Source organism: Carassius gibelio, chromosome B13 (genome assembly GCF_023724105.1).
Source record: "Carassius gibelio isolate Cgi1373 ecotype wild population from Czech Republic chromosome B13, carGib1.2-hapl.c, whole genome shotgun sequence".
Classification (NCBI taxonomy): Eukaryota; Metazoa; Chordata; class Actinopteri; order Cypriniformes; family Cyprinidae; genus Carassius; species Carassius gibelio.
In genome coordinates, this window is record NC_068408.1 from 22,635,212 (window position 1) to 22,649,563 (window position 14,352).

General features: G+C 36.5%; 2 protein-coding genes across 7 annotated transcripts in view; one reads left to right on the forward strand and one right to left on the reverse strand.

Moving 5' to 3' along the window:
- Window positions 1-590: 590 nt before the first annotated feature.
- wu:fj16a03 (uncharacterized protein LOC335475 homolog) lies at window positions 591-3,210 on the forward strand. The gene is made up of 3 exons (XM_052571836.1): window positions 591-753; window positions 1,970-2,068; window positions 2,997-3,210. The coding sequence occupies exons 1-3, from the start codon at window positions 708-710 to the stop codon at window positions 3,080-3,082; spliced, it is 231 nt and encodes a 76-aa protein (XP_052427796.1). The 5' UTR covers window positions 591-707; the 3' UTR covers window positions 3,083-3,210.
- Window positions 3,211-4,234: 1,024 nt separating this feature from the next.
- LOC127969851 (echinoderm microtubule-associated protein-like 4) overlaps window positions 4,235-14,352 on the reverse strand; it is an 88,130-nt gene continuing 78,012 nt past the window's right edge. For 5 of the 6 annotated variants that reach the window (XM_052571974.1, XM_052571973.1, XM_052571971.1 and 2 more), the window contains 2 exons: window positions 11,796-11,926; window positions 4,235-9,006 (listed from right to left, as the gene is read on the reverse strand). In XM_052571974.1, coding sequence (XP_052427934.1) covers window positions 8,512-9,006; window positions 11,796-11,926 — 626 coding nt within the window. In that variant the 3' untranslated portion in view covers window positions 4,235-8,511. The remainder of the gene's footprint in view (window positions 9,007-11,795; window positions 11,927-14,352) is intronic. The other variant, XR_008156377.1, reaches the window with a different exon arrangement.

The following is a 14,352-nucleotide window of genomic DNA, read 5'->3' on the forward strand; positions in this document are numbered from 1 at the left end:
ATGCTGGGTCTCATTTGTTTTCTGAGAATCTACTGAACCTACTGGTTACTTGTTTGCCACGTAGCAATAAAAAATATACTAAAAACCTTGATTATTCTGGTTAGTCACATTGTACTGCTATTATTTTGAACAATACTGTATATAGATAGATAGATAGATAGATAGATAGATAGATAGATAGATAGATAGATAGATAGATAGATAGATAGATATAGATGGCAATATCACTCTATAGAGAGCAGTATAAGTCATATACTATTACATTTAAATATGTACTTGTATAGTTCAAATATTAATTGTATTTTATATGTTTAGTATAAAAAAGACTGCACTTGCAAAAACTATAATATCAATTAAATAAAAAGCCACAAAATGTAATCTTATATTTCGTAACACACTTGAGTAAACATTTAAAAAAGTACATTTTGTAATTGAAAGCTGGTATATCCAGTCAAGCAGGGTTTATTTGTATATTTCATCCATTCATAGAACATTCATAGTACACTCTTTCATCTTTATTTGTTCTTAGAGGTATCCACGGAGATAATACTGTTTACGCTTTGCACACTGCATGTACTGCATGCGTGTGTTTGACACACGTGACCCTGCGTCTCCACCGCTATAAAAGAGCAAAAGCTCAGATTCCAGCAGACATTTCAGAGCAGCCAGACGATACTGAAACTCCATCACAAAACCTCAGATCCAAGATGAAGGTCTGGTTCGTTCTGTTCCTGCTGCTGCCTCTCTGCATGGGTAAGTCCTTTCACATTGTTTGCCATCACTGTTGAAGTTTGTTCGAACTTTTGTAAGTAGTGAATCCTTGATGAGAACGGATGAAATGGAGTTCATTTTTACAACATTAACTTGTTTTTCTTTTTGTTTTCTAATATGAGTTTTTTTTGTTTGTTCGTTTGTTTTTTTCAATTATCTATATGGGGACTTTGACTAAAAATTGTATGTAACTATCACACGTTACCACAACAGTGGGGTATGGTGGCTCAGTTGAGGTCCATGCTGACCGAGGAGTTTGCATGTCCCCCGGGTTGGTGTGGGGTTCCTGCAGGTGCTCCAGTTTCCCTAAGGGCATGTGAATTAGAGACACTAAATTGCCCATAGTGCGTGTGTGTGTGTGTGTGTGTGTGTGTGTGTGTGTGTGCTGGCCCTGTGAAGGACTGGCCATCCATCCAGGGGTGTTTGAGATATGCTGGCAGACTCTCATATTCCTATGAGCAATTTAGACCCTACTAAGAACAAGCAGTGTGAAGAATGGATGGATGTTAATACAATAAAGTTATACAATGAAAAGTAATAAAAAACTATGTCTAAATTCAAATTTTTATTTTTAATTAATAAGTATTGGAGTGTGAATATTGAGTTTAACTGATAAAGCAATTATATAAAAAAAAACATTTTGGAAATATTTTATTAATTTAAGATAAACACTCAAAAGTTTCAAACATTTTTTTGTGTGTTTTTGAAAGAAGTCTCAGTATATTTAAGAATTATTAATATTTATAAATAATATTTGGCAATATTTATTTTATCAAAAATTCTGTAAAATCTGTTATATTGTGAAAAGGCATTTTCTATTTGAATATATTTGAAAATGTAATTTACTCCTGTGATGAAAAACTGAATTTTCAGTATCATTCTAATATGTTCATCTGGTGGAGAAGAAACATGTCTTCCTTTTATAAATGTTGAAAGCAGTTGTGCCATTTCATACTGCAATGGAAACCGTGATACTTCTTTTCTCCAGTATTCTCTGATGAACAGAAAGTTCAAAAGAACATTAATGCCTTTACTGTCACGTTTCATTTTTTTTTTCATCTTTGCTGACTAAAAGTATCAATTTCTTTAAAATAAATAAATAAATAAATGAATAAAAATTCAACAAAGCCCAAACCATTGTACTGTTTTGACTCCAGACTGAACAAACTTAAGGTCCTTTGTGTGTTTGTGTGTTCAGCGGATCATTACATTGAGTGCTACGGTGAGGACTTCCTGATGGTGAGGAACATGGTTCTGCAGTGCAGGAGTAAAGTTCCTCAGGCCTGCTACACCAGAGGTAAATAAGTGCACAACACGGTCAGCTGCGACTCAAGGGCAGCTTCAGGACAGTATAAACTCTGCATGTTTCTGCATTACACAGTCAACGGAATCAGATACAATCACAATTTCAAAGAACAGTGGAATGACTTCATTACAGTGATAAGTTGTTGACACAACAAAGCTGTAGGGGCGACAAGGACATTGTAACATTTTTGTAACAACTCCTGTCATCTTCTAAGAAACATTTACACATATAGTGCCAACAGTAATAACACAAGGTCATGGTGGAATGGTAAAAGTCATAGATGAATGGAGATAAAAAAGCTGCTGTATTTTAAATAACTTTTAACTGTCAGTATGCAACATAACAGTAATATAATATGATATTGAAGACATAGGCTACTATTTTTAATGTAAAATGTAGATATATAGTTTAGTTAAAAAGTCTTTCAAAAGATTCTTCAATCTAGGGAGTCTCAGTTCATTCACACAATTTTTCTTTCATAACAATTCTTGTGAAAAAGCTCTTTAATGTTCAAAAGTACAAAAGTGTAATTAAAATATATATTTTAAAAACATACAAGTTTTTATAGAATTGAAATTATTGTATATTGTAGTTTACCATAAATTACTGTCAAAAAGCAGTTTTAAAAGACAATAGAATTATGAAGTTACATATAAAGATGTACTACAAAAGATTAAATTAAATTAAATTTATGCATTTAGCAGATGCTTTTATCAAAACCGACTTACAGTGCATTCAGGCTATCAATTTTTACCTATCATGTGTTCCCGGGGAATCGAACCCACAACCTTGCGCATGATAACACAATGCTCTACCAATTGAGCTACAGGAACACTAGAAAAGATAATACCACAGTAAGAAAGTGGGACATATCTTAGATGTTGAGGGTGTGATAATTGACCTGAAATCTCTTCCACAGCATCCGGAGAGAAAGGCTGCGTCAGCGAAGAATTCTGTCAAAAGAAAGGCTGGAAATGTTGTCATGAAAACCGGTGCAACGCTTGATCCTCACTGAGCACCAACTTCATTTATGCCTCAGTCATCTTTGTTTTAATTTTATACTCTCTGACATCAATACGATTTTATATTGTGACACCAATGACTTCAAAAAAATAAAAAATAAATAAATATCAGCAATCAGTCTATGATTTTGTGCTATCAATTGGACGTCAGATAAGGTTTAACAGCTAGCATATTACATAGATACATCAAGGAGAAATAACTTTGGCCTGGCCCGCTGGCCGGTTATTTATTTGCACAGCAAAGAGCAGATCGTTTTGCTGAGTCAGCAAGCGTCTTTCTCAGTGAGGTGCCTCGTCGGTTTCACCACAACATAACCTCGCTCTCTAACGCAGATGGAAGAAATCAATAAAGAACATAAACATCATTCAAGGTCTGCGATTTTGCTTGTTTACTGGTCCAAACTTCAGAGTTTACAGATGCAATAAGTCTGAAGGGTCAAGGTTTGGCTGGCATGACTCCATTAGCCCCTGCTGCTAGTTCACAACTGCACCATCTGGCAGTAAAAAACAACTTTCTTCATTCTGACAAAGGTTTTTTTGTTTTTTTGATTTTTTTCAATAAACATATTTTTTGTTAGATCTACTCAACTTTGGAAAGCTCAAGGGCCATTAAACACAATGACAGTATCCTCAAAAGCAGCATATAATGCAACCAAATAATACTGAGAAATTTAGCATTACATCACTTGTTTAACAGTGGATCCTCTGCAGTGAATGGGTGCCATCCGGAGTCCAAACAGCTCATAAAACATCACAGTAATCCACACTACACCAGTCCATCAGTTAATGTGTTTCAAATTAAAAAGATGATTGTTTTTGAGAAACAAATCCATCACAAAATCCACTGACATATTTGTTTAGAGCCGTTTTGGACTGTTTGTGTTTATAAACGGTGCTTGGTCTATGCTTATTTCTCTCCTGATTCAGATTAAACTACCAATCAGTGTCAAAAATAATCTAATATACATCTTGAAATGGCTATGGGTAAGTACATTTTCCTGATTGATTGATTTATTTTATTTGGGGGGGGGGGGGGGGGGGGGCAAACAATTCCTTTAATGTTCACATTAGATAAATATGTAGAATTTTAAATGAACAAATTACTCTAGGCATCTTTAAGAGACAACACAACGACTGTTTTGAAATGTTTCTTTATTTTCTAAATTCTTCAGTATTTTCTGCCCATTGGCAGGAATGCATAAGAAACAGATTGGCTCAAACTTTGTCACAAGGAGAAGAAAAAAAATGCATTTTCATATTTTGTTAACATGATTGGATCAATTGCATAAACAGAATCATCATTGTGGTTTTCATAACTGTGATTCTGTTTATCAGAAAAGCTTAGTCTCCGCACCTTTATTCAACGAGGACATAGTCAGAAGGCCTGCAAACAGCAAAGCATTCAGAAGTCCAGAGCTGTACTCAAGCCCAACATTTCCACCAAGCGTACAGACAATCACCAGCTGGGCTTTTCCATCCCCTCTCTCTCCCCGTGTATGTTTTGGAAATTAGCTCTTGGATATTAGCAGATATAAAAAAAAATAAAAAATAAAATAAGCAGTCTTCTCCAATACACTGACATCAACAGCTTCACTTTCACTCCTGTTTGTGAAAACTCTCTCAAAACACCCAAACCCTTCACCAATACTTCAACCAACACACCTAGCATTCGTTTCAATATCAAATAACAAGGCAAATAATCTGTTACATTCAGAAAACACTCCATTCAGCTAACAGGTTTATGTGACAGGTCTATAGAAACGCCCTGGAGCCTCCGAACTGAGAAAACCCGGCCACAGTGTGACGAATCCTAAAATCTGAATCCATGCCACAAGGCCACTATACCTGCATCTGCAGAACAGTCTCCAGCTTTTTCATGGATGAAAACAAATATGGAATCTTTGCCCTTGCATTTCAGAGAAACGCCCTACCCAAAAATAGTTATATACATACAGGTACACCAATATATACACAATAAAGCCAGCCCTGAATGCAACAACAAAGGTCTGTGAAAGATCGACATCCGAGTTTGCAACTTGTGTAAAGCTTCTGAGAGTTGCCCTTTTGATAGCAATGGTGTCCTGAAGGTTTGAGAGTCCAAGCTAGTGGCCCTTAAAAAGTCAACTTTTTTTTTCACAAATGTCTGAATGCTATTAAATTAGATTTGAATGTATGAATGAGCTTTTCAAATGTCACATTTCTGAGCAATGTTGATTGCTAGTGTTTTGGTGATTCCCCCCCCCCCCCCCCCTCAAGTTCACACAAAGCAATCACAACGCAAAAACGATCACATTAGCATTGGACTTTTTTCTTTGTCTTGAACTTCATATGCTTTCTTTGAAATATCTTGCTTTAAAAAATGTGCCTGTATGTTTCCACTAAGAAATTCTGCATTTTAAGTGTGGCTTTCCCATTGTATAGGACAGGACAAAAACATAAAACATGGAAGTCCATGGAAAACCTAACTAAGGCATTCTCAGTTAAAACCATCCAAATTTCTTAAAAAAAGAGAAAAAAAGAACAAAAAGCAGGAAAAGTACATAAACCGTTCATAAAAAGGTATAAAAAGTTAACTGCAGACCAGCTGAAGGGCATTCAACTCAACACCGTCTACAGCGCAAAGGTTGCATAAGCACACCAACACCACAAAAACAATCAGATATCATTCCGTCATCTAAACGTTGCTAACACCACCTAATCCACTATTTCATGCACTTACAAATCACCTTAAAACACATCAGACATGAATTTGAGGCAGCTGTGTAAAATACTTAGTATTTGAATGCTGATGTGTACTGTTATACACATTACAGAAGATTGTCATTCTTTCACAATTAAAAAAGGAAAACCCAAATTACTGTAAATGTGTATCTGAACCTCTCAATACCGTACGTCAATACAGCATCACAACCTAAAATCTGAGTGTGTAAACCATGCTTTCTCATGCCTTTGTACACAGAGACTGCAAATGCAATGCATTTTAATCCTCTGCAATGGTTTTAAATCTAGAGGTTGTCTGGTTTGAGAGCCGTTTTGATGTATTTTCTGGTGTAATATTGATGATTTAGGTTGCCGTTCATCAAGCAGCACTAGAGGGAATCTCTCTCAGCAGCTGTTCTCTTGTGTTTCACTGATATTGATTCATTTCAGAAAAAAAGATATGCTTCATCTCAAGATATCGGCGCCTGCGAATGCGGTTTAATCTTCAATGAGTTTCTTTTTCATCCATATCTTTGAGGGAACACACAAAGGCAGTACCATGTAAAAGTACCATGGTATCATATGGTAATACTAAATTATATTTCAATGCTTTTGCATCGTCTTTTGTTCGCTCACAAATATTTTGTGATGGAAATAATATTAGGAATTAAGATAGATAGATGCAAATGCTTTGCGAATAAATGCAAACATTCTTGGGTGAACGCAATACTTTTAGAAAACATGTTTCAAGGCAGAATACAAAGTTTCTAAGGGGAGTGTAGTAGTTTTGCAGGAAAGCACAAAGGTTTTGTTAATGAGTGCAAAACTTCGCACTATTTTTGCGATAGAATTTAAATATAAGTTGTCCACTCATCTCATCACTATAAGCATAATATGATACCATACTCAAATACCATGATATTCAATCCTGTCAATGTCAAAACATTGTCCAAATTACTTACATTAGCCCAATATGGTACAAATAATACTATGGTACTTTCTGGTACTGTTTTTGTAAGCATTACAAGCTCTGTCCAAAAAGAGTGATCCTTAGAAAATGTGAGGGAGAGAGGGAGAGGGCGATAACCCAATAGCGGAATGAAAGAAGCGGCGACTCGCGTGCACATACACAGTTACGCACGCACATTTAAGACTTCTTTAATCTTTTGTTTCTCTCATATGATAAAAAAAAAAAAACAAGAACATCTCAGTCCGATGAAGAAAATGACAAGAAAAACAGACCCGAAATGAAACCTAAAAACAATGCAGTCTCGAGGAGAGAGTCATTTGGATGCAAGGTTAAAACGGATGGTATGAATACAGAGGAGGTTCTCCAGTCCAACAGAGGAAACGGACAGATGTGCGGGTGGTACGGCATCTTTAGACAGGCGGATGAGACTGAAATTGTTTTTTGTATTTTATTTATAAAATATCTTGGCTACTGCCATGCAGACCCCATTTTGATGCAGGTCAGGCGTGTGTGAGTGTGTGTTACTTGTGTTTGTATTGAATGAAGTGCTCTGCTGTTTATGGCTGTTCTCCTGTAAAGCGGCGATAGTTGTGCCGAGTTGAAATACAAGGTGTCCGTGACCATGATGACCAACAGAAGCAGCTTGAATTGTCGAGGTCCTTGTTTCTGAACAATAAGCCGGGGCACCTGCCTGGTGTCACCGGATATAGTACACGTCCTGTAGTTTTTGGCTTAGGGACAGATGCTATGCAAGCACGCAAATCAGCTTTACATGCAGTCCTCCACCAATGTTCACAGAGAGCAAAAGAATATAAATGATCTACATCTTGTGATTTTTTTTTTTAAAGTTTACTCATTTAAAGGGATAGTTCACCCAAAAAATGAACAATGTTTACTTAACTTTATGTCGTTCCAAACCTGTATGACTTGAATTGCCTTTTGCAGAACAAATAAAATTCTGTTTTGAAGAATAAAAGTCAAAAGGGTCCAGTATTGATCTGGGCCTAATTGACTTTTGTCAAAAGATCTTTAAAATATCCTCCTAAACATCTTCAAAAATCCTCATACAGATCTTCAACAGATCTCTTCAAAACATTTATGAAACATTTTTGCTTTACACAGAAGAAAGTCAGTCATATAGGTTTGAGACTTGAGGATGAGTAAAAAAAATACAGAAAATAAATTTTTTTCATGTCAGGAAAGAGAGGAAAAGGTTCAGTAATCCACCTTAATTCACCCTTAGTTGCTGATCCTTAATCAATTAATATATTGATGTATAAGCCAAATTATCGTTATTTGAAAGCATGTATCCATTTTATGTTATATTTGTCTATTTGTCTGTTTATATGAACATGTATCTAAAACTGGTAAATCGTTTGTTTTCTTCTCTTTTTTTAATGTATCGCAGTTACTGATGTGTCTATGCATGTGTATTAGTGTTTGTGTGGTAGTGTGTGTGTGTGTGTGTGAGTCAGTGTAAACTTGTAGGTGTTCTAAATCTGGTGTTCTAAAGGTTTTTAATTACACATTCCAAATCTCTCACCATCCAACCCGAACCAATGCCTCCACAACCACATCTACTGAATGTCAACATAACAAACTAAGACACGAAACGAAAAAAGAAGATCTTGAAAGGATAAAACTGATGAGACCCTGCATTTGTAATCCGACAGGAAGGCTGCAGTGACATGCTGGTGCCTTTGGGCGGGCTATCGAGCAGGCGAGAGAAGGGTTGGACTGCCTTATAAGGGCGGGTTAAAGGTCGTGCCCTCATCACTGGGTGTGGCCGTATCATCGCTAGGCTCTAGGCTGTCCTTGGGGCTCAGGGTGCTGTCAGATGGGGGCGTGGCCTCATCAGAAGGGGGCGGGGTTTCAGGGGAGCCGTCCTGCTGTCCATTAGGAGTAACCGTGTGCAGGGGTTCAGGGGGAGTGGGAGGGGGAGTGTTGGTTTCGGTTTGGGTGCTGAGGGGAAGCGAGGCTGGCACCGGCAAGGGCTCAGTAGGAGTATGGGGCACGCTGGGTACCGTCGGCAGGGTGCGAGGGGTGGAGTTGTGCAGCAGGGAATCACCCAGGCCCAAGCTGGAGTCGCTATGCACCAAGGATGAGGTCTTCTCCACCAGACGCCACTGCATGATGCTCATGTCCTTGCCACCTGTTGAAATCAGGTGACTGTCGCTGTGCATGAAGCTCACGTTTGTCACGTGACTGCTGTGGGCACTGTACTTGTGGCTTGGGGCCTGCAATTAAATAATAAAATCAGTAAAGGAAAGAAAGTAATATCCCCCAGGCTTCAATTACAGCTCATGTTTTGGGTAATATGACAAAAATATTATCTCCCGATAGGAGTAACTTTATTTCACAATAACGATATCCAGTGCCCTCCATAAGTATTGGAACAGTAAAGACAAAATTGCTTTCTCTGCTGTGGGGTCTAGACATTTGCAAATATGATCAAAAGATGAATATGCAACAAAATGTCACTTTATTTTTAGGGCTTTCGACACATTCATGTTTTACAAAATAAAAAGGCAAGCACTTTCAGAGTTCATCCCATTATTTGTTGTGAGCATAAGTACTGTAACAGTTGACTTTAAGACATATGTAAAAGATTAAAAGCTAATATTTAGTTGCAGATCCCTTGTATGCAATCAGAGCAGTGAGTCTGCAACCCATAGACATCACCAGACTCTTGTTCTTATGCTTTGAAATGCTTTTCTCCAGCCTTTAATGCAGACAATTCCAACTGTTGCCTGTTTTGCAGAGTTTCTGTCTTTAGTCTCCTCTTCAGCTGGTGAAATTAATGTTCAATCGGATTTAAATCTGGAGATTGATTTGGGCAATTTAAGACTTTACATTTCTTTGGCATGATTAAGTCCTTAACTGAACTGGCAGGGTGTTTTGGGTCATTGTCCTGATCCAACATGAAGTGCTTTCTAATGAGTTTGCTGGCATTTTCTTGAATACTGGTAGCCAAGATGATTTTGTACCCTTGCAAATTCATTCTGCTACTGCCATCATACATAAAGTCATCATTAAAATGAAGAGGTCCTGTTTTAGAGACATGAAACCCCTTCCACCAAGCTTTACAGATGAGATTGTATGCTTAGGATCATTTGCAGTTCACTTTTTTTCTCCGCACTTTTGCTTCCAATCACTTGGATAAAGATTAATCTTTGTCTCATCGGTCCATCAACTCCTAAACTCTACTGGCTTACATTTGTGAAGAATCTTGCCTTTCTTTTTTTTAGTGCTGATCAGAGGTTTGCATCTTACTGTGTAGCTTCTGTAATTCTGTGTCCAATTCTCCTGCGGACTGTACATTGTCAGAGCATCTCCCCAGCTTTCTGGAGGTTGTTGGTGATCATTTTTTGATTTGGCTGTCATCAACTACTGTTGTATTTCTCAGCCGATCAGGTCGTTGTTGGATGCTGATGTCGCCGATAGTTTCCAAACTCCTCCATTTTTTTTTCTTATAGTTCTAATTGACTTCATCTTTTCTTTTAGAATCCAAACTGCTTGCTTTTCTCTCAGAGTTGGCTTCATCGTCTTCATCCTGGTTTGTGTGTTTCATCATTGAATGCAAGACTTGCAATGCAGAAGCAATTGATATAACTGATAAGACATATTCCATGCTTTTAATATCTGAAGAATTAATGCAACAGGACACAGCTGAACACTTAGAAAGACCTGCGAGGCAACTGTCCCAATACTTCTGCTCACATCAGATAAGGAGATGAAACTCTAAAAGTGCTGATCTTCTTAGCTGGTAAAACATCTTTGTGTTGAATCACCCAATAATACATTTTTTGTCTCATATTCATCTTTTAATCATATTTACAGATTTCTTGACTCCCCAGCAAACAAAATATTTTGTCTTTACGGTTCCAATACTTATGGAGGGTACTGTATATCACAATAGTATTTTTTTTCTTCAAATAAGGTCTTTATGACATAAAAAAAAGAAAACTAGAGGTCCTCCGATCACAATTTTTGAGGCCAATCACAGAAAGCAGTATCTGCCGATATGATCACCGATAACAATCTTTTATAATTATTTACAGTAATAATCCTATCATGATTTTTAGACATTCATTCAGTGCCTGAATTAAATTTTTTAAATAAAGGGAATTTCCCTCTTATAGGTGACACTTCTAAGAGGGGATCACAAATATTCTAAATTAAAACAGTCAGCTCTACTGCCTTTTCTTTTGCATTTAAATCTTTGTTACAAGCAATCATAATAAACTTTGTTTTCCTACCTCCAGGAGGCAATCTTTTATTGCCTTTTTTTTTTTATCTAAAAGTGCTCTTTTTCTTCAAAACTAGCCAACAAGCCATATGTATAGACTGTGAAGCACAGTAGACTTTAATTATATGCATTTATGGTGTAATTACTACATTTTTGTTTATTTACCGCAAACATCATGTGAGCATGCAACTGCGATAGAGATGATAGTCCAAATAATCTCTATCCGGTTGACAAATTTTTACCGGCTAAATGTATCTACCAGTATATAGCCCACCCCTAGTTGTGATAGACAAAATGTAGGACAGTGACTTGTGAGTGTAGCGATTGCTGACTGGATGGAGGCAGATCTGAGTTTGCAGTCAATTGTATGAAATTTAAGTTGAATAAATGATTCGAGAAATCTGACATATGTCACCAGAGAGAAGTCTGTAGTTTCACTGGAAGATGGCCGATAAGAATTAAGAGGTCAAAAAAACTATTCCACGCATAAATTGTTCACAATAAGATCGATAACATGCATTTGGAAAATAGATGAAAATAGCATTTACACTAAAGTTTTAAAGAACTTATAAATGACAATTTTTAAAGTACTGAATCAAATTGCTGTTCATTACATTGAAACAAACTGAAAAAAAAAACAAAAAAAACAATGAATAATTATTCAAACTGGTTTATATCTGGCTTCAGATATCTAGCGAACAACTAATAATCCTCATGTTCTAAAATGTCAAACTAAATACGCTCTTTAAAATATGACCGCAAAGTGACGTGACAGACCTTGAATCTTGAGCAGGGATACTGGAACAGGTGAACTTTACAGAAGTCATCAGCCAGAGCGATCACCTTCCTGTTGTGAGATCGCACAAGTGCATTGATATCTGTCCCATCTGAGCCCTCCGGCCAAACACCTGTTACACAGCAAACAACAAGACATATTAGCGCACAAAAGAAGCTGGAAGAGAAACTCTAGCAGTCTAGCATTTAGCAGTAGGCTGTCAGTATCACCTTTTCCAGGAACAACTGACATTTCACAACATGATGGAGTGATATGTAAATTTACACATCATGTCAATCATCTAGGGAATCATTTTAGTAAATCAGTTCATTATTTTTATGCAAAATCAAGTAAAGTGATAACTCATTGTCCTTCAGTCACAATATTTTTTTCCTTTTTGTTTTTGTTATTGTTGTTGTTGTTGTAGTTAAATAATATGAGAAATATGGTATGTTTTACATTTTTTAAGTGTATACATTTTTGATATACTTTAACTTTTATCATTTTATTAAATGTGTCCAAATCTGATGTTGAAATCCAAATCAATGTATTTTTGTGCTAGATAAATGCACTGATAAATGCATGTTAGTTATTTAATATTCTGTCCAAATCCGTCTTTAGCTGGTAGCAAACAGAAATATTAAATCCTTACTAACTTTTAGGAGGGAAGGTATTTTTGACCTCACCGCTTTGCACATATAGTAGACACCTCATCTCATTCAACAACTATGATCATGATTGGATTAGGAGCCTTCAACGAGATTTCCAGCAGGAGGCAGAAGAACACCAGGTACAAGAATATCTCACACACACAGTTTCTGTAATATCACATTCACTGTACTGCTCTAATCTACTGGCTCAGTGCTGGGGATTTGTACAGTTTAACCAAATATTTTCCAGTCTAATAAAGTGCTCAAATATGTGGAGTGGTGGTGTGTGAATGTGCTCCAGTATTACAGACCTGCACACACCAGACGGAACGCTATGCTGACAGATAAAGTGAGTTTGTGGTCTGAACTACTTTAGGTTTTTGAAATCACTCTGCTTAGACATGAAGTCACTCAGAATGTGAGCAAAATTAGAACAGCAGACTATAATTGTGCGTGTAATGATGGAGTTGCAAAAACAGTAGGAAAGTGAGATGAATATATAAATAATGGTGATGTGCAACATTTGCCGATAGAAATGAGCTAAATACAATAAAGCCTTCATTTTTACATACCTGATTACAAAATGCAGATTGCTTTTTATGATTATTTATCTATCTATTTAGCATTTTATATTTACATATTTAAGATAATGTATTCTGACTACTATGATTACTTTTAGATTACTTTTGACCTAACTTGTAAGAAAATTTTTTCCAATCTTTATCAACATCATGAAGTGCATTAAACATTACATACATCAGGGTTTCCCAAACTGGGACCATAAATGAAATACAGGGCATTAAAAAAAAGTGATGAAAAGATAATAATTCATAATGTTTTGATAATAAAAAATAATTTGCAATGTCTATGCAATTACTGTCGCATGCCAACTGGCTGGTGTCTGCAGGTCCATAAAACTTGAAAAGACTTTTTCTAATTTAAGGATTTTAGGATTTATTATTTATTTATTTATTTGTTTAGAAAATAAAGTTTAAGAGAGAAAATAACTAGAGCAAATTAATTCGTTATGCATAATTTACTGCCATTTTGTGAAAAACATCTGATCACATAATCTATAAAAAGTAACTGTAGTCTGATTATGAGTATTTAAAATGTAATATTATTTAATTACAAGTACTTAATTTTTGGAATCTGATATATATATATATATATATATATATATATATACACACTCTTCTAGGGTTAAAGCTATTAGTCTGGTAAAAGTTAGATTAAGAAGTTAAAGTAAATCTGTTGTGTTTAGATTGCCAAGCAAACGTGTTTTGGTATGTACGAGAAAGTGAATGACTCAAACGCCCTCAAGACTAAACCACTGACAGGAAATGAGTGTGAAAAAGCAAAAGAGTTCAAAGCCACACGTTTGGAAAAACCAAACAAGGCATGCATACACAGAGCACACATACTCATAATACATAGAGAAAACATTCTTCTAGCCAATGTTTAGTCACAAGTTTGGTTCACATATGGCGCTTTTTCACTGCGTGGTACGACTCGGCTCGGTTTGTGTTTCCAATGCAGTTTAGTATCGCTTTAGAGTGGGCGGGATTATTCACGTCATTCACGCGACTCCTGAAAAAAGTTTTAATTGTGCGTCGCGCCATCAAGCTCTCGCTGGATCCACTCCTCTGCTATCAACTAGAGGAACGTCTGTACTTCCTCCACAGACAACCGAACAGCCTCCCAACAGTTGTGTTCGATCCTTCGCTGGCTGTGCTGGTTTAAATCTAGTGGTTCTGCTGTAGATGTGTCGCTTGTTCAGTGATGCAGGTAGTGATGATTCTCTCCGGCCAATCAGTGATCAGCAGAGTTTACACGTCACGTTTTGGTAACGACAAGGTTCACATGGAACCTCAACTGAAGTGGTACAGAAAAAAATACCAGGTAGACT